Source organism: Sebastes umbrosus, chromosome 17 (genome assembly GCF_015220745.1).
Source record: "Sebastes umbrosus isolate fSebUmb1 chromosome 17, fSebUmb1.pri, whole genome shotgun sequence".
Taxonomy (NCBI): Eukaryota; Metazoa; Chordata; class Actinopteri; order Perciformes; family Sebastidae; genus Sebastes; species Sebastes umbrosus.
In genome coordinates this window covers 11,827,247-11,845,603 of record NC_051285.1, presented here as the reverse complement: position 1 = coordinate 11,845,603, position 18,357 = coordinate 11,827,247, and the positions used below count along the sequence as shown (strand labels likewise).

Genomic DNA, 18,357 nt, shown 5'->3' with positions numbered 1-18,357 from the left:
ACACACACACACACACACACACACACAGCCTGTGGTTGTGCTGATAGCTAACTCCAGGCAGGGCCCATCTGTCTCATTACAGAAACGGGTCTCGCTAGAGAATTTGTATTGTTTATGAACACACACACACACACACACACGCAAGCACGCACACACAGCCACGCGGTGTGTATGGCCACATGGTTGGCAGTGCTGGTAGCCTTGCTCAACATCAGAGCTGCTGGAGACAGAAACAGCTTGATGTGACAGAAGAATGGAAAAGAAAAAGAAAGAAAGAAAGAGATTGAAATACTGAAACAGAAAGAAAACCCTCCTCTGTCTGAGTCTTACAACATGTTGTGTAACAGTTTGACCCAGAAGGACCTCTCTGGCTGTGGGATCTTTACGGGAATGGAGCTTATAACGTTCGAACAGTGAGGAAAAAGTTCAATGTGATGAGTCACAGTTCAACTATTTTATTCACATTTTAATCTCACATTTAATTCTATAGATTTGCTTTTTTTTGTGCACGATCCTCATAATGTCTTTTTCAGTCTTTTCAGTTTGTGAGTCAGCTGTATAGCACTTTTAAAGGGACAGTGTGTAGGATTTGGCGACATCTAGTGGTGTGGTTGCAGATTGCAACCAACTGAGTACTCCTCCGCTCACTCCTCCCTTTCCAAGACTGTGGCAAAACCGTGGTAACGCCGTTCGCCTCGCTCAGAGGCCATCCTTACCATAGTAACGCTACTTTAGGAGCAACTGAAGTCAGACGGCGGCTGGCGGTACCACAGTTTTGCACTCTGCAGCTCACATTACTGCAGTTTAAAAAGCGTGTAGAGAACTACGGTGGCCTTCAGGTAACGCAAAAATACAAAAGGCTCTCTCTAGAGCCAGAGTTTGGTTTGTGCTCATTCTAAGCTGGTGAAAACACAAGAATTCTTAGTTTCAGGTGATTATACACTATTGAAAACATAGTTATGAATATTATATTCCATTTCTGCAAATACAGTCCCCAAAATGTTACACACTGTTCCTTTAAGGGCTTTAATATGTACTTTATGAAGGTTAAATTTAAATAAAGTTTGTTCGTTTGAAACAATGATTAGCCTCTGACAGTTTTGTGAGACTGACACCTTTCAGGACAAACTAACATTTAAGAAGATTTGTAAATTTGACTAATCACTGGTTCAAAGTGAGGTGTCCCAGATGCTGCATCAGTAGCACGGGATAAATCTAGAAATCATCACGCCTGACTTTCCTGAGGTGAGGCAATTATTGAACTTTTTTACTGCACGGAAGGTGAAGCGACGTCTGTCGAGCAACGAAGTGAAAAACCGACACCTTTTATTTCACAGAGAAGAAAGAACTTTAATTAAATATAGTGAGAGTCAAAAAGTTATTTTACACTTCAAAGTTTAAAATAAAAAAAAAGAATCAACATTATCATCTTTACAGTAGTTTCCTCTGTACTCTTCCCCTCCACACTGATACTGCTGATAATGTGAATGATGACCACCACTGTGAGCCTGAACGCAGACAAGCCATGATAAATGTGATTACTGACGTTGGACAGGTGCTTCGGATCATACTTCATTTTAACCAAACCCCTCCATGTACTCCTTCCTGTACAGGTATTTATATATGAACAACCTTTAGCTTTAAAACATCACATTTTTCTTTCAGAGAAAACTGATGACACAGACACACAGTCGCAGGCACTCTCACATGTAGACACAAACAGAAAAGTGGTCTCCAGACCCATATGAGATAAAATAAATAGGTGGCTCATTTTGTAAGGGGAAAGGGAGAAAAGAGGGGCAAACATACAGAGTATTAAAAGCACAATAAAAACACGGTGGAGGAGGAAATGATGGGAGGAAGGAGCAAAGAGAGGACAGAAAAACCTGACTGAAGCTGGAGAAAGCCTTCATTGAGCAGCTCATCTTCAAATCCATCACATGGAAGACAAACACGGATAATCATAAAGACACATTTATGAAGTCTACACCTAGAAAACACAACTAAATTATGCAAACTTTAACAATAATGATACGAACGACATTGTGACAGAATATCCTCCTGCTTCCTTGACTTACACGCGTGTAAGTTTGATTGAAATTAGCAGTGGACGTATGGCTTTTAATAAACAGACACTATGATACAAAACAAATAAGATGTCTTAACATTCAAATCTTTAGACACGAGAGACAAAGCGAGGAACTCGTCTTCATCAGTTGTTTCTTTTCCCCAAAATTACAACTGATTTTTATCAGAAAAAAAAATCTTTCTTTTATCAAATTCTTGATGACGTTCCTGATAATTCATCCCAATTTTTGATTACTGCTCTAAAGATCAACTTTCAGTCTTACTCACTGAGGCTTACTGACTTCTGGCTCTCATTTAGTTTAAATTTAAAAATTGAAAGATGTTTCGTATTTTCTTCCCTTTTTTTTAATCGAGCGCTAACATCCAGGCCAGATCCCCTCAGGCAAGAGTTACAAATGAGTCCTGTTCATCAAATAAGAGGGATTTACTTTATCAGAACATGATGCTAGTTCGGTTTTGTGTCCAGTTAAGAACCCAAATTCACTTTCAAATAGTTTCTATTTGTGCAACTAACCATTATTTTCATTGTAGATTAATCTGTCGATCATTTCCTCGATTTATCGATTAATTGTTTGGTCTATAAAATGGTGAAAAATGTAGATCAGTGTTTCCCAAAGCCCAAGATGACGTCCTCAAATGTCTTGTTTTGTCAAAGATATTCAGTTTACTGTCATAGACGAGTAAAGAAACCAGAAAATATTCACATTTAAAAAGCCGGAATCAGAGAATTTTGACTTTTTTCTTTTAAAAATTACACAAACCGATGATTAATCGATCATCAAAATAGTTGGCGATTAATTTAATAGTTGACAACTAATCGATCAGCTCTATATTTGTGGCAAATATCATCAACCTGAATGATGAAGAAACAATAAAGACGTATATGTGAGCGCTACCTGCTGCTGACAGAATGGCATTCTTACACAGACAAGAAAAGACAAAGAGCGTAGAAACTGTGGCATAAGACTGTTTAGGCAGTAATGTCTCAAATAAGGGCTTTGGCAAAATTAACATAATCATGAATGAGTTAAGACTGTTGAAGCACACACACTGCATGGCTGAGGGAGCAGTGACTTTCACTTACAAATCATCAGATACTTTTCTCGTTAGTCCTCACCGAGCATTTAAGACATGTCGCTGGCTAATTGTCCTGCGCTGCAAAAAAAGTCATTTTTTTAGACATGGAAATTCATACTTCATCTTTACCTCTAAAGAAAACAAGTCAAAAAGGGATGCAAAATTGGTGAAATGGTGTACTTTTAAATACAGTTTACAGCACTGTAAAAATTGAACTGAACTCCGGGGCAGAGTTGAAAAAGTTGAACCTCACTGGAAGATGTTTTCAAAGAATTTCAGAAAGTTGGATTTTTAAGCAACCTGATCTCACCAGAGTATCTGAAATGACCACGACCTTTTATTATGTAGGGGTGGAAGAAAATATCTGACCTCTGACCTCAAGATATGTGAATGAAAATGGGTTCTATGGGTACCCACGAGTCTCCCCTTTACAGACATGCCCACTTTATGATAATCACATGCAGTTTGGGGCAAGTCATAGTCAAGTCAACACACTGACACACTGACAGCTGTTGTTGCCTGTTGGGCTGCAGTTTGCCATGTTTTGATTTGAGCATATTTTTTATGCTAAATGCAGTACCTGTGAGGGTTTCTGGACAATATCTGTCATTGTTTTGTGCTGTTAATTGATTTCAAATAATAAATATATACATCAATTTGAATAAAGAAAGCATATTTACCCACTTCCATGTTGGTGAGAGTATTAAATACTTCTCCCTTTAAGGTACATTTTGAACAGATAAAAAATGTGCGATTAATTTGCGATTAATCGTGATTAAACATTTTAATTCTAATTTTAACACATTACGAGCCGCCACCACACAATGCACTGTTAAGAGGTCGTGGTCATTTCACGTATTTTTGTGACATCACGTTGATTTTTTAAGACTCAGTTGAAGATTGAACAACATTCTTTGCAGCGCAGCATTTAAGACCATTAAGATCATTTCCTCACTCACGTTGTCAATCACACCAGATAAATGTCCACGTAACAGAAAAAAAAACACAATCTGATTGGCCGGCTGATCGCAGGAAGAATAAAAAAACAACACCGCAAACCAAAAGAAAAAGAAAACAAGAGGATTTATGTATTAAGACAAACATTTGAGAACTCTCACAACAAAATCGAAATGGCAGCAGTCTTTAAGACATGTGAAACCCTCTTACAGAGGTTGCTGTGGCGGCGTCCGACTTTGTACCAGATGGTGTGGTATAACAGCGCCGATGGACGGACTCGGTGGCAGAGCTGTTTAGAAGCTGCTGTTGGCACCCAGCGATCACACACTCATGCACTTATTTATGGCCTTTTTTACAGATAGATCGTCAAATCTGTCCTGAACCGGAACCGCTGCACGTCTAATTTCTCTCTTGGGTGGAAATACATTCAATTCTTGGTTTGTTAAATGACTGAATTTTGTTTTCTCTCTGCACCTTCTGTTGACTGAGCGACTGATTTTCTCCTTCTAGAAAATGTAGCAGCGGTTGCAGATGTATGTGAAGCGAGCTCAAAGCGAACATGGAGGTTTTCTTAAATGGCTAAAAATGCAGCATCAGTCGCAGGCGGGAAGCATCTCGATCCTCGGTTAAATGCGGAGGAAGACCTCGCTGTCTGTTTGCGCTGAAAGAGTGACGCTGGATTTGGCAACAAGAAGTGAAAGTGTGAGTCTGGTTTGGCTTGTCTGTGTCGGCTGGATCTGACTCTGTATGAATCCCGCAGCCTCTTCGTCATCATCATCATCACCGTCATCATCGTCAGGTGTTCTTCACATTATATTCCTTCATTAATGACCAAACTTCATAAATAGAAAAATCCCTCATGTGAGTTAGAAGATGATTATCACACGTTAACTGTTGCACTAAAAGAAAATCACTCAAGGGAGGAAGTGGATTCTCTCCAAAATAAATACACTTCCTGTGTCCGTGGAGAGTCATAATGTAGGCGTGGCCGTTCTCCTATAAAAGCATCGAGGTGTACAAAGTCTAAACAACTTATTTCTTTGCAAACAGTCTTTGTTTGTTCTCCGTCTGTTTTTTCTTCTTCAGTTGTTGTTTTTGTGTTAGAAAGGGCCTGAGTTGGGTTTGTTCCTTCAGATCGGGACGACTGCTTCCATCCCCGACCGGAGTCTGACTCGCACCGAAATCCTCCGCCGGGATCGGTGTGAGTGTGCTTGGTTCATCTCGCACACAGTCACACGCACACGCACGCACACACACACACACACACACACACACACACACGCACACACATAGTCATGCACTCACACCTTTACATGGGTGGGACGATCATTCCCGGGATTGCTGTTGGGTGGAAAAAGAAACAGAGGGAGAGAGAAGAGAAAAAAAAAACATTTAGAACGCAGCCAAATATTTTTCAGAGTCGTAAAAAAAATTCCCTCGTAAATACATCAATATGTTTTCCCATCTGTGCAGCTGTGTGACTGCAGCGACATTTAAAACATCAATAGACGAATAAATCAGTAAAATCGAGCGGGGACACATCATATAAGTTGGCTCTTGGCGATGCTGCTCTCACACACACACATACATACACACACATTTTACTCTGCGCGGGAACAGTTGGCGAGTTTTACTGTATGTTTGTGTGTGTGTGTGTGTGTGTGTGCATGACAGATTGCATCATGGCGTGTGTTGTATTTAAACCCAAGGGATGGGTGTCAACATGTGAGAAGCAGAGCCCAGCCCAAAGTCACACACACACACACTCACTGCAGACTGGAAAGAGTATTACATAAATGGTTTTATTTATTTCATTATGAGTGAAAACTTAAAGGTGCTATTGATAACATTGACAACATTCAGCCACTAGATTCTCCCTCCCCTGTTCCATTGCATTTACTTCACAACAAGTCGTTAGCAGGCACTTATCATTAATCTCTACCATTTATCCGTTTTCTCTGCACTAACTGACGACCCAGAGATGTTATCAATAAGAATTTTGAAGAGAAAATATTACATTTTCAGTACCAGCATGACAAAACTCTATAAGATGTATTGTTTCAGTCGAGCCTCCATTTTTTTTCCCCTTTTTCATTTTTTGTCTCAGGTGCTCACAGGTATACTGCCAGTATAAACTGTCAAGAGAGTCGAACAGCTGTCATTGTTGATCGCTCCCTGGTACGCTGCCAGTGTGTGATCACCGAGTGTGTGTGACAGAGGAAAGTGTGTGTGTATAGCTGTAAGTGGGGAGTGTTTATTTCAGCTGTGCTTTGAGGCTGAGCTTTGAGTTCCCACACCCCCGCACATGCTCTGTCTCTACACACACACACACACACACATACACACACAGCTAAACAAGGCCAGCGATGTTGAGAAATAAATTCCCTGTGCCAAATGTCTTTTTTTGTCTTTGTAAATATCTAACTTCCTGTCTTTTCCCCCAGCCAATAGGAGGACAGGACAGGGAGGAGTTACTAGGCAACAGAATGGCTAGATCTGTGCTGTGGGATGAGATGTGGATGGAAAAGTTAAGAGGATGGAGAGATGGTGGTGATGATGATGATGAGACAAGGAAGATGGAGAGATGGAGATAAGGAAAGTATGACATGAAAGAGAAGTAGGGGTTAAAAATCAGGAAAGTGAGTGAAAGATCATTCAGAGGTAAAAGATGTGGAAACAGCATTTGTTACTTCATTGAAATTAGTCAGTTCACCAAAAGTTGCAAATGCAATTAGTCAACAGAGCTGAAGGAAGAGATAGTTGAGGAACATACTTCAGGTGAAGGCCAGGCCTTGTAGAGAGTTGCTTGTTGAGTACTTGCTAGAGTCCACAAATGTTTGATCTGGTAGAGAGAGGCAGAGAGACAGGCAGGAAAGAGAGAGAGGGACAGGGACAGGGAAGTCAAGAGAAGAGACAGGCGAGATAATGAAAAAAACTGTTAATCCAAAAGGTGATGCAGTACAAAAAGCAGACTTGGATAAAAACTCAGTTGTTAGTCAAAACAACCTATGTTTACATTAAGAAGCAAATGTGGATGTAGCATGATGCCCTGATATACAGTAGTGCTGCGTTATGGCAGCCCTGTCTCCTAAAAATGACGTTCCTTTACAACTAAACTGCATTCTCAATTACGTTTGATTGGAAACGTATTTTGTTGTGGATTACATTTGTCTTTTACGTATCAGAAGTACCGCTGTAAGTCTGTGGATGGCCGCAACAAGTTACACGCAGAGCAGGTGACATAGTATATTGAGCGACCGTTAATAAAAATGCGTTGAATATAAACGTTCTTGAATAATAACAGTTATAACAAGTGAGAAAGTCCACTACTGGGGGGCGGTAAAGGAAGTGGATGGGACCGACCTAAAAACTGTTAAACATGTTTGATCAGAGAAGGATGTGAAACATAAGAGGGACTCTAGTGGTAGAATATCTGCTGGGGAAGTCCTCCCGCTAAGCGTCCTCTGACTGACTGGCTGTTGTCACGGTAAATTACCTTGGAGCCCGTTGCCGTTGGCGCTGTTACAGGAGGGCGGAGGGGAGGACGAGGGCCTGACCACTGGAGCGAAGGCGGACTTCTGCTTAACGGCCGCCGAAACCATGTTGGCCGGAGAGAAGGAGAAGACGCCAGAAGAGGAGGAGCAGTTGGAGGGGAGGGAGGTGGAGGAGGCCATAGTGGGACTGGATGGAACAACTGGGATGGTGGTAATCACATTTGTTAAAGAAGAGAGGAGGGGAGAGGTGGGATGAAGAAAAAAAAAGGGGTGGATTAAGGATGAAGGAAAGAGACAGATTATGGTTACTTCATTGAACATGATGCTCCAATTTATTGTTTTATCAAAACATTCAAAACTCTCCACATTATGTGAGACATAGTGATACATTACATGTTTTTAAGACTTTATATGAGTGTAATGTTCACGTGTCCACACACTTTTGGCCATGTAGTGTATTTTTAAGAGAAGTGACACGTGACGGTTACACTCTTCCAAAGTCAAATCTTCATTTTGCGTCATCATCACCAGAAAAATATGAGCAAAACAAACAGCATCCCTCTGAATCCCTCTTTCTCCCCTCCCTCCCCCCTCTTTCGCTCTTGCTTTCTGCTAAATGGAAAAGGGATGCAATCAACCAACAGAGAGAGAAAAAGAGGTGTGGCTGTCAGATGAAAGGAAGCGAGGGAAGGAGAGAGGAGATGGAATGAGGACAAAATGGAGTTGGTGATTGTTTTTGAAGACACAGAGACAGAAAGCCCTATGGGGGAATCTCCACTCGGCAGATCTGAGACTTTCACTTCCTGTCCACAGACGTGTGTGCAGGTACGGCATGTAAGATTTGCATGCATGTATGCAGTGTTGAGCACCTGTATTTAAACAGGTAGGTGTGTAACTGCTTTTTGAAGTAGCTTGGTGGCAGCTAACAGGACTTCAGCACAGTTTGGTTCAAGCTCTTCCACAATGAAGTAGCTACCAGCTTGTAAAAACATTTATTTCTCCCCATGTGTCGCATGTGATTGAGTGTGTGTGTGTGTGTACAGTCATGTGCACTCACTAGCATAAGGCGAGTTGGCTGCGGAGCCGTTGAGGAAAGTGGGCGAGCCCCCCATGTTGGTCATGCCGGTGTTGTTAGCGTAGCCGTTCATGGTGCTGGTGACTGAAGTGTAGCTGGTCTGCTGAGGCGTGGAGCTGGGCACGTAACCGTGAGGGGAAACGCTACTGCTGCTGCGCACGAAACCTGCAGGAAGGGTGGAGGAGAGGAAGAGGAGCGTGTTTGGTGATTGGACAGTTGGTTCGAAGTGACATGATGAACACAGATCATTCGTGATATAAATCAAGCTGTTCTGTGTGGGTTAAGGTTGGAACTTATATTAAATATAAGTTTAGTTTGCTGAGGAAATGGGAGAAAGTTTACAGATAAAAACATTTCTGAGCAGTGGAAGCGTATAAGGTGGCCAATAGGGATGTCACAATACCAGAAATTTAGTCGTCGATACCAATACCAGTGAAATTCCACGATTCTCGATACCCAATTAGATACCACGGTCAAAAACAAAACATTTTAAGCTGGTGTTAGCTCTCTAATATCTACTTTATATTGCTGTGAAAACATCTCCTTCAAACAACTGTATTTATTCAAGTTTCTCACCAAAACTAAATTTCACAAGATTATACTTGAACACATCATGATAACATCATAATTTACTTTCGCCCAATACTCGTTTTTACTGAATAGAGCTTGAACGTATGCTGCCCACCGGCTGCTAACAGCTGCCGTAACTAGCTATGAAACTGAATGTTGTGAACACGGGACGCAAACAAACAGCTGATTGTAACGCAAAAGTGAAACTTAACACACAGGACACAAACTTTGTTCTCCTGAATGAAAGCCTTGTGTTATTGAGCCCATCCACCTCCCCTCCCAACCGCCCTGTGTGTGTGTTCTCGCTCTAAAAACTACGTCACCACACTCCCGGAGCACTTTTCTTGGAGCGTTTACTGTTGCCGCGGATGTGTTTACATTGTGCGTCGTTGCTATCACACACTGAGGGGCGTGAATGAGAATGAGCTGTTATAACATAAGAGGAAATTGTTATATCAGATCCTGCCAATTTGTTTGTGAATATCTCAAAATGTCTTTTTTTTAATTCTGTGTTTCTGGGTCAGAAGTGGTGACAAACTCATTGCCATTAAAATGAATCTTCACTATGATGATTAACACTTTCAAAGCCTTACCCTGATTGGCCTGAGGGGGTTCAGAGACGTTGACGGACAGCTGCCCAGTGAAGGAGTTGACCCCCATCATGCCGCTGTGGTTGGAGCCGGAGAGCTGGGTGTGTCCTCGCGGAACGCTGTAGAGAGCTTCTGCAATGTCCGCCGCACGCTTCAGGATGATCTCCTGCACAGGAAGAAAAGAATGATTACCACAAACATGACAGCTAAAATAACACGTTCATTTTCTTGTTTGCTTCCCTTGTGGATGTTTGCATGTGTGTGTGTTCCTTACCTGGTTATTATGGGGCAAACCATAAAGGGCTTCTACCAGGTCGGCTGCTCTCTTTAAAATAACCTCCTGAGACACAGGGAGAGAAAAAGAAGGAAGAATTTGCTTCAGTTTGTATGGAGATAACAAATGTAATGTAGCCAAAGTTATATCAAGGTTTTAGATGCATTTCAAGACATAAACGCAGATAACACATAAAAGTTATTAAAAAAAAACATATATGTGCAATCTTTTCCCCTCCTTCCTCCCCCCAACACACCACCACCCAACATCCATTTCACCATCTATTCACGATAAACAAATTGCACTTCACTCCTTTTAAAGGCAGATTATCTGCTGTCAAGTCAAGTGCTTTTATGCATCTTTTTTTTCCTGTGTGTCTAAAGGACATCTTGAAGTGACAGGCGTTTAAAATATACTCTAAAGTAAATCTAAAGTGCTCTGTAGGCTCTTCTGCTGTGCATTGCACACATTGAATTCAGATGACAATGATCCAATGTGAGCAGTCCTGGAGTGACGGTCCTTCAAATGGCAAATACACCCATATTGATTATTATTTTTATGATCTCCAGTGTTTGTAAAGGTGAGCAACTTTGTGACAAGAAGGAGTTCTCTAATTGTTTTTTTTAATCTCTTGTTTCTAGGGCTGCAACTAACGGCTACTTTCATTGTCCATTAATCTGTTGAGTATTTTTTTTATTTGGTCTATAAAATGTCAGAAAATGGTGAAAAATGTCGATCAGTGTTTCCCACAGCTCAAGATGACATCCTCAAATGTCTTGTTTTGTCCACAACTCAAAGATTTTCAATTTCAAGAAAATATTTACATTTAAGAAGCTGGAATCAGAGATTTTTGACTTTTTTAGGGCTGTCAAAGTTAACGTGATAATAATGCGTTAATGCAAATTCATTTTAACGCATTTTAATTACATGCAGTTTGGGGCAAGTCATAGTCAAGTCAGCACACTGACACACTGACAGCTGTTGTTGGGCTTGAGTTTGTCATGTTATGATTTGAGCATATTTTTTATGCTAAATGTAGTACCTGTGAGGGTTTCTGGTCAATATTTGTCATTGTTTTGTGTTAAATGATTTCCAATAATAAATATATACATACATTTGCATAAAACAAGCATATTTGCCCACTCCCATGTTGATAAGAGCATTAAATACTTGACAAATGTCCCTTTAAGGTACATTTTGAACAGATAAAAAAGTGTGATTAATTCCGATTAACTATGGACAATCATGCGATTAATCGCGATTAAATATTTTCATCAATTGACAGCCCTACTTTTTTTTCTTAAAAAATTACTCAAACCGATTATTAGCAAAATAATTGGCGATTAGTTTAATAGTTGACAACTAGTCGAATAATTGTTGCTGCTCTACTCGTTTCAATCTTCCTTCTCTGCTCTCCCAGTCCATTTTCACCTTTTTCTCTCTTCTTCCCGCTTTGCCTCCTCAAAGGGAATTCTTTCTTTCTCACCCACCAAACCTTTCTCTACAATTCTCTCTTTTTCTCAGCTTCTTTATTGTTTCTCCTCTTCCTCACCCGCCCGCTCTCTCAGTCTCTCCCTCCTACTCTCGGCTCCCACCCCGGGGTCTAAGGTGTCTTGTTTAACAGTTAATGTGTTGTCGTTTCCACAGCGTGAGGCCGCCTGGCGACAGAGAGAAAATTACTCTGTGCTTCACAGTATTAACCTGCACTGTGTGACACACACACACACACTTATGGTTGGCTGCATGTGTGCTCTTGAGTTTGTGCCTGGTGGAACATATTGCCTCTCCATCAGCGTGTGTGTGTGTGTGTGAGGATATGAGAGGTCACATAGCCAGTCAGCAGTTTTAGTGTGCCTGTCCATGGTGCTAAATTCAATCTTTTACACATTATTATGGCCAGGCTGGCTCTCTGTTAACCTCTCATTATTAGACTGGTGAGCTGAGTGGCTCACACACACACACTCACACTCACAGAAATCCGATCCTGAATGTTCGAGCGGTTCCAGTAAGACAGTGGCTGATAAACGGGAAGGAAAGATGATCCTCTGGTAACATCATCATTATCAGGTCCGCAGGCTTCTGCTACTAAATCACTCAAAGCCTCTGACTGCCGGGATCGATGCACTTTGAATACTTTTACTGTTTACGTCTTTTCATATTTAGACACACAGCTACTCGCATCGCCTAATTAATCTCTCCCAGGTTGCGTCTGTAAATAACAAAGCATTGTTCATCGGATTACCTCCTGCTCAATACAAATGAATAGCGCCTCCAGCTGCAATGTGTTGATATGAATGAGAATAAAAGTGTTTTGGGCATCACTTGTGTTTTCAAAACTGATTAAAAAGTCTAAAATAATCCGGCTTTGACGTTCCGAGGCCATAAACTTTTGTCATTAGGATCGCCTGCAGCACCAACGAAAATACATCTAAATGTAGCAACAAAATTAAAAGGAAATTGGAGACTAAATATGTCTATCAGGTATGCACTATGTTGTGTTTGTGTGCTTGATGTGATGATTTGCATGTCAATAGATATCTATGTGTCTAGGTTAAAACTGGGATCAGTTACCAACAGTTAGAAACTGTTGTTTTAACAGCATTTTGAGGACTATATTTCATAGTCAATTGGGCTTGCCGCGGTAGTCTCTGTTACATGGTGTTACACGATGTTACACAATGTGTTTTGGGCACACACCGATTACAGTACTTTCCCACCCTGTCCATCCCCTCCACTTTGTCTAGGGGTCCTTTTTGTGTCTTGACAATTTTAAGTTAAGGCCCACGATTTTCATCAGCGAATGAAGTCTGCTCAGTAAGTAACGGGACACATTTAGTCCAATTCTGTCCATTAACTGCTTTTTGAGTTTACAGTCGATAATGATGAATTATGACAACAGAGTGACAGAAACCAACTCTGAAATGTGTCTTTTTTAATCACAGACTGCTGCCTTTTGCTTTGATTCCTGTAATTGCTGCAATAAAGTCTGATTTTAAAGCTTTAATCTAAAAGTAAAACGTTTGCCTTGATTCATGTGATTGTCCTACATTGTCTTTATCTGTTGTCAAATATTTATGGAATATGCGACTGACATGTTCCCGTCATTGTCATGTCAGTCTTTAAAAATTATTTTCAAGACGCAAGCCCTTGAGTTTATTTAACTCATCATCGAGACTTTTTTTAGTCTAATCTATTCTTGTCAGTTTCAGGTAAATATGCAGACAGACAGGTCGACTGACAGACGCACAGAGGAGACGGGGACGAGTGAAAGAAAATGCAGATCTGTTGGCAGAGAGAAAGAATAACAGGAGGTGTCGAGGTGCTTTTACTGTCTGAGTTATGACCAGCTCTAATGTGATAACCATGCATTACACGCACACACACGTTGCATGCATTAGGACCAGGAAATGCTGAGCGGACTATCTGCGGGGTCAGGTGTGTGTGTGTGACGTGCGTGTGCCGGGCCAGCACAGACATGACACACACATGACTTATTCCTCCCTAATGCTGGTACATTAGCCGCTTGATCCGCTTCTAATGTCCCATTAGGGATGCCGTACATGCAGGGTCACACCTCGGACCGAGATGATGTCATACTGTACATGTGGGCTCAGAAGGATGTGGGGCACAATCACAGTATTGACATGCGTGCACACACACACATCCTCTGGGAAACATCTACTGATATGTTGGGAGATAGTGTTGGGATGTGTGGTTTCAGATTTCATCTCCTCTCACTGGTGAACATCGACATGTGAGTTTAAGTATATGAGCATCACCAGGATTACTCATTTTGGTGATGCCGATGACATGACCTCAGTACGATGTATGACATCATTAAAATGAGTCGCACACAGATGTCAGCTGAGTGAGTCACCAGAGGAAGTCACACACGGGCGTCACACACACTAGTCAATCGTTCAAAGCTACACTGAGAAACACACATTTCTGCACACAATGACACCATTAGGGCTGCAACTAATGATTATTTTCATTGTTGATTAATCTGTTGATTATTTTTAAGTTGTTTGGTCTATAAAATGTCAGAAAATGGTGAAAAATGTTGTTCAGTGTTTCCCAAAGCCCAAGATGACGTCCTCAAATGTCTCGTTTTGTCCACAACTCAAAGATATTCAGTTTACTGTCACAGAGGAGTAAAGATACCAGAAAATATTCATATTTACAAAGCTGGAATCAGAGAATGTAGACTGATTTACTAATAGTAATAGTAATTAATGAGAACTAATCGATTAATTGAAGCTTTAAACAACATGTCAATACTTAAATATTCCATACAGTGTAATTCGTAGGGGATAATGTACAGCGACCCGGTCATTGCTGTGAAAGAATCCGCTTCACGTCGGGGTGCGGCATCACCCTGTTGGGGATTCTTTCACAACAATGACCGGCTAGCTGTACATTATTCTGCTTATTATACAGCTACTTACTTAAGAAATCAATATTTTGACGCAAAAACGGTCCCCCAGAGTCCGACATCAGAGCTCCGTCCATAGCAACGGTCTCTTATACATAGCAACGGTCTGTTATAGAGAAATTACGGACCGCAGAACGCCGTGATTGACCAATCAGAATCGAGTATTCAACACAGTCGTGTAATTCTGAGAAATAATAACATCCAGTTTACATAATACATTTGACAAAGTCACCCTAATAGACTTATTTGCGATGTGCTTCTCATTTCTAGTAATCACAAGTCAAGTTTCCAATTGAAGGTAATGCAAATGTTGACCAAATTTTCTAAAACTCTGCAAAAGAAAATGCAAATGAATGCATGTTTCCATCCACTACTGTTACTGCGAATATTAGGAGACGCTAATCCTCCCGTCAGGTGTCATTAATCAATTACAGAAGAAGAAGGGGCAACGAGATGATCTACTTTAAAGAGTACCAGTCAACGTCAAAGATCTGATATTATCGTCAAGTCACATGCTTGATTTACGCCACGATTTATTTGCTAAAAATCTTTCAAGTAACCTTGCACGGCAGCTCGATTCTCGCGATGTCAAAAAAAATACACATAAAAACAGGTGGGTGAAAACACACAAAAGCAAGCTGACATAATCTGGGCACAGGGTGCAGGTAACATCGTCATGCAAGAGTGCAATCTGTGCAAAAACATCACCTGTTATTCATTAAGCTTTAGAAAATATTCCATAACCTGAGAGGGCAGTTATTGTCTTTCAGTGCTGTTTTCTGCTGCAGTGAGGACAAGGCTACAAGCCAAGACAGGTGATTGATTTCTTTGTGCATCCAAAGAGGCATTTCTGCTTCTCACTCTCTTAGTTACTGGCCGATCGCCCGCACAGGTGATTAGCAGCAGATCAGAGAATAAAAACTGTTTTACAGCAGAATCTGGTTCTTGATTATTAAACGTTTTTAGTTTGTTGAAGCTACTGAGTATTTACATTCTGAACAAACATTTAGTACATAAACAAGAAATGCTCCAGGTCTGGGAGTGAGTAACTGGGGCATAAAACAGCTGGAGTCCCAAAGAAAAGTCCCGGATTTTCCAAAACGAAAGTGTCAGACTCTACCATGTAACTTCAAAGTGTTTTAAACAGGACAATGTTCACTGTTCGTATGTGTGACACTGTGTAACTGTATGTGCACATATGGATGGATGCTGAAGAGATCATAGTGACACAAACTGGCAGCTGAACACTAGTGTGTGTGTATATGTATGTGTGTGTGTGTGTGGCAAGCAAAATCCCCTCAATGTTCACTGAACAATTATAGAATCGGCTGTCCACTGGTAATCCTCTCATACACTCCACTGCCCCGTCTGTCTGTCTGTCTGTCTGTCTGTCTGCCTGTCTGTCTGCCTTCTTTATAGTGCTCATAACAAACTCTCATAACTTCAATAAAAGGGCTGATCGATACTCGCAACGAGCAGGCAAGTGTGTGTGGCGCCAACCAAAACACAAGGTATATTCACCCACCCACCAACTCACACACACGCTATAACCTCCCAACCCGATATCACACCAAAGCGTGTAATAGAGCCGCCGATCCACCAGAGGATAGCGTGTCAGTGTCGCGTTTTACTTCGCCGAGGCATGAATATCACACGTGTGTATGAAGGTGCAGTACCAGCAGGGGGCAACAAAACCACTTAGTTAGGTTTAGGAAAAACATCAATATCAAATCATGACAAATGTCTCTACAAAACACGTGACAAATGTCACATAACTTCTAAACAAAACGCCGCTCTCGAACACCGCTCTCCTAGTTGAAAGTCCTGTGTTTGTTGGACCCAACTCCCTTCCCCTCACCATTAGTGGTCTTTCTCCCCTTTTATTCTAAGTCGTTATATTGCAGTAAGTACAGACTACTTTTGCCTTTCACATTATCGTGTCATTCACACGCCTTTCCATGCGACCAGGCAACTTTAGCTTTAAACCGTTTTAAACATGTGATTAACGTTGTAAATGGAAACATAACAAAACAAAAACGCAACAAAACTACTTATTTAGGTTTAGGCAACAAAACTACTGGGTTAGGCTTAGTCCGCTCAGCAATATACTACGTCGCCTGCTCTGCCCGTCACCCGTCACTCGATGCGGCCGTCCGCAGACTTACAAAGGTATTTCTGATATGTAAAAGACAAATGTAATCTGCGACAAAATACGTTTCCTTCTAATCGTAATCGAGAATGCAATTTAGTTGTATGGGAACGTAATGTTTAGGAGACAGGGCCGGGCTGAACCTCCTCATACAAGTCATATTTTCACATTGCTCCTACATGCATCCACCATCCACCATCCATGAGACAAATACATGTACAGTCTCTCTCTCTCTCTCTCACACACCCACACTGACTGCTGGTGGGCAGCAGTAATAAAGTCTCAGGGTTCAATCGACAACTAGGCTGCACCATGATAAATTACCCTAGAATGCACACACACATGCGGGCACACACACACACACACACACACACACACACACACACACACACACACACACACACACACACACACACACACACACACACACACACACACTGAAACAAACATGCAAGAGGAACATTGTTCTAAACAGAGAGCATCAACAGTGCGACGCAGCAAAAAGAGTCACTTGTCCAACTTGAGTGTTCAGGGAAAGTCTCAATCGAAACCTGAATAAAAATCTGATTTTATAATCTTTCCAGTTCTCGTGCTCCCTATGAACGTGCTCTTAATCTCGTCATTATGTATTCTGCATTCAGCTACACTGGTTGCATTCCCAGCAGCTTGCTGGTTCTCATTGAAGTTTTGCCTAGAAATATCTTGTGTGACATCATGTTGCTTATAATAAACTTGACCGGTTATCCAAACATACAGTGCCAATATTGTTTTTTTCATAATGTTAAAGTGCTTTATGGTGAACTGGGGTCAGAAGTGATATCAGTATTTGGTTCTTGAAGTATTTATGGACCCATTTAGTGCACGTAATTTGCTCATTTGTTTTATTTCTCCTGACAAGCACAGCCACAAAATAATATGTGTTGGCTGAAGCAAGATTTTTCATTTTTTCCCCTTATATTTGCCACTAATAAAATGTTAGTGTAAAGGTTAACTCTTCTGCGCAGGTTTGGCGTAATGAATGCATATGTGCCGTCTGTATAAGAACAATAATAAAAGAATAAACCAAGAAAAATAGCTAGCTTATATAGCAACCACTTCTTCTTCCACACTCCCAGCATGCTTCATGGGAACTGAATGAACAGAATGCAGGTATATTAGATTGCTTGGATCAAATTATCCGTTGTATAAATAAATCTAACAACACAAGTCAGAGGAAAAGGTGGAAGCATTACATATTCTGTGTTAACAAGGTGTGTGTCATGCTCTCCAAATCTCTCACAAATCGAGTGTGTTTGTGTGCACGTGTGTGTGTTGTTTATGCATGAAGAAATGAGTCGATCCTTCTTCTGCTCTGACTCAGCCTTTACTAGAAGGACCTAACGTCACTTTGGGCTGCTAACATCATTTCCCGAGCTGATTTTTCTGCAGCACTCGATGTAAGTCGCTCTAAATATAACAGGCCTGGTCATGGGTAAAAGCTTTTAAAAGAGCAACATTTTCTCAGACTTCATTCCTCCACTCCATTCCTGACTCCTACAGCCTTTTGCACAATTTATGCTGTAGTAATGTTAAAGCTTAACACTTTTTCATCCTCTCCGATGCCTACGGCTGTCCCGAATACCAGTTTTTGGGCTCTGAAGCTTTAATG

General features: G+C 41.1%; 1 protein-coding gene across 5 annotated transcripts in view; it reads right to left on the bottom strand.

Annotated features, from left to right (window-relative positions):
- Window positions 1-3,840: 3,840 nt before the first annotated feature.
- Window positions 3,841-18,357, bottom strand: part of LOC119475722 (transcription factor COE1-A-like) — a 98,423-nt gene continuing 83,906 nt past the window's right edge. For 3 of the 5 annotated variants that reach the window (XM_037748684.1, XM_037748690.1, XM_037748689.1), the window contains 6 exons: window positions 10,126-10,191; window positions 9,855-10,017; window positions 8,674-8,856; window positions 7,619-7,816; window positions 6,896-6,964; window positions 3,841-5,463 (listed from right to left, as the gene is read on the bottom strand). In XM_037748684.1, the coding sequence (XP_037604612.1) occupies window positions 6,897-6,964; window positions 7,619-7,816; window positions 8,674-8,856; window positions 9,855-10,017; window positions 10,126-10,191 (678 nt within the window). In that variant the 3' untranslated portion in view covers window positions 3,841-5,463; window position 6,896. The remainder of the gene's footprint in view (window positions 5,464-6,895; window positions 6,965-7,618; window positions 7,817-8,673; window positions 8,857-9,854; window positions 10,018-10,125; window positions 10,192-18,357) is intronic. The other 2 variants (XM_037748685.1, XM_037748686.1) reach the window with 2 other exon arrangements.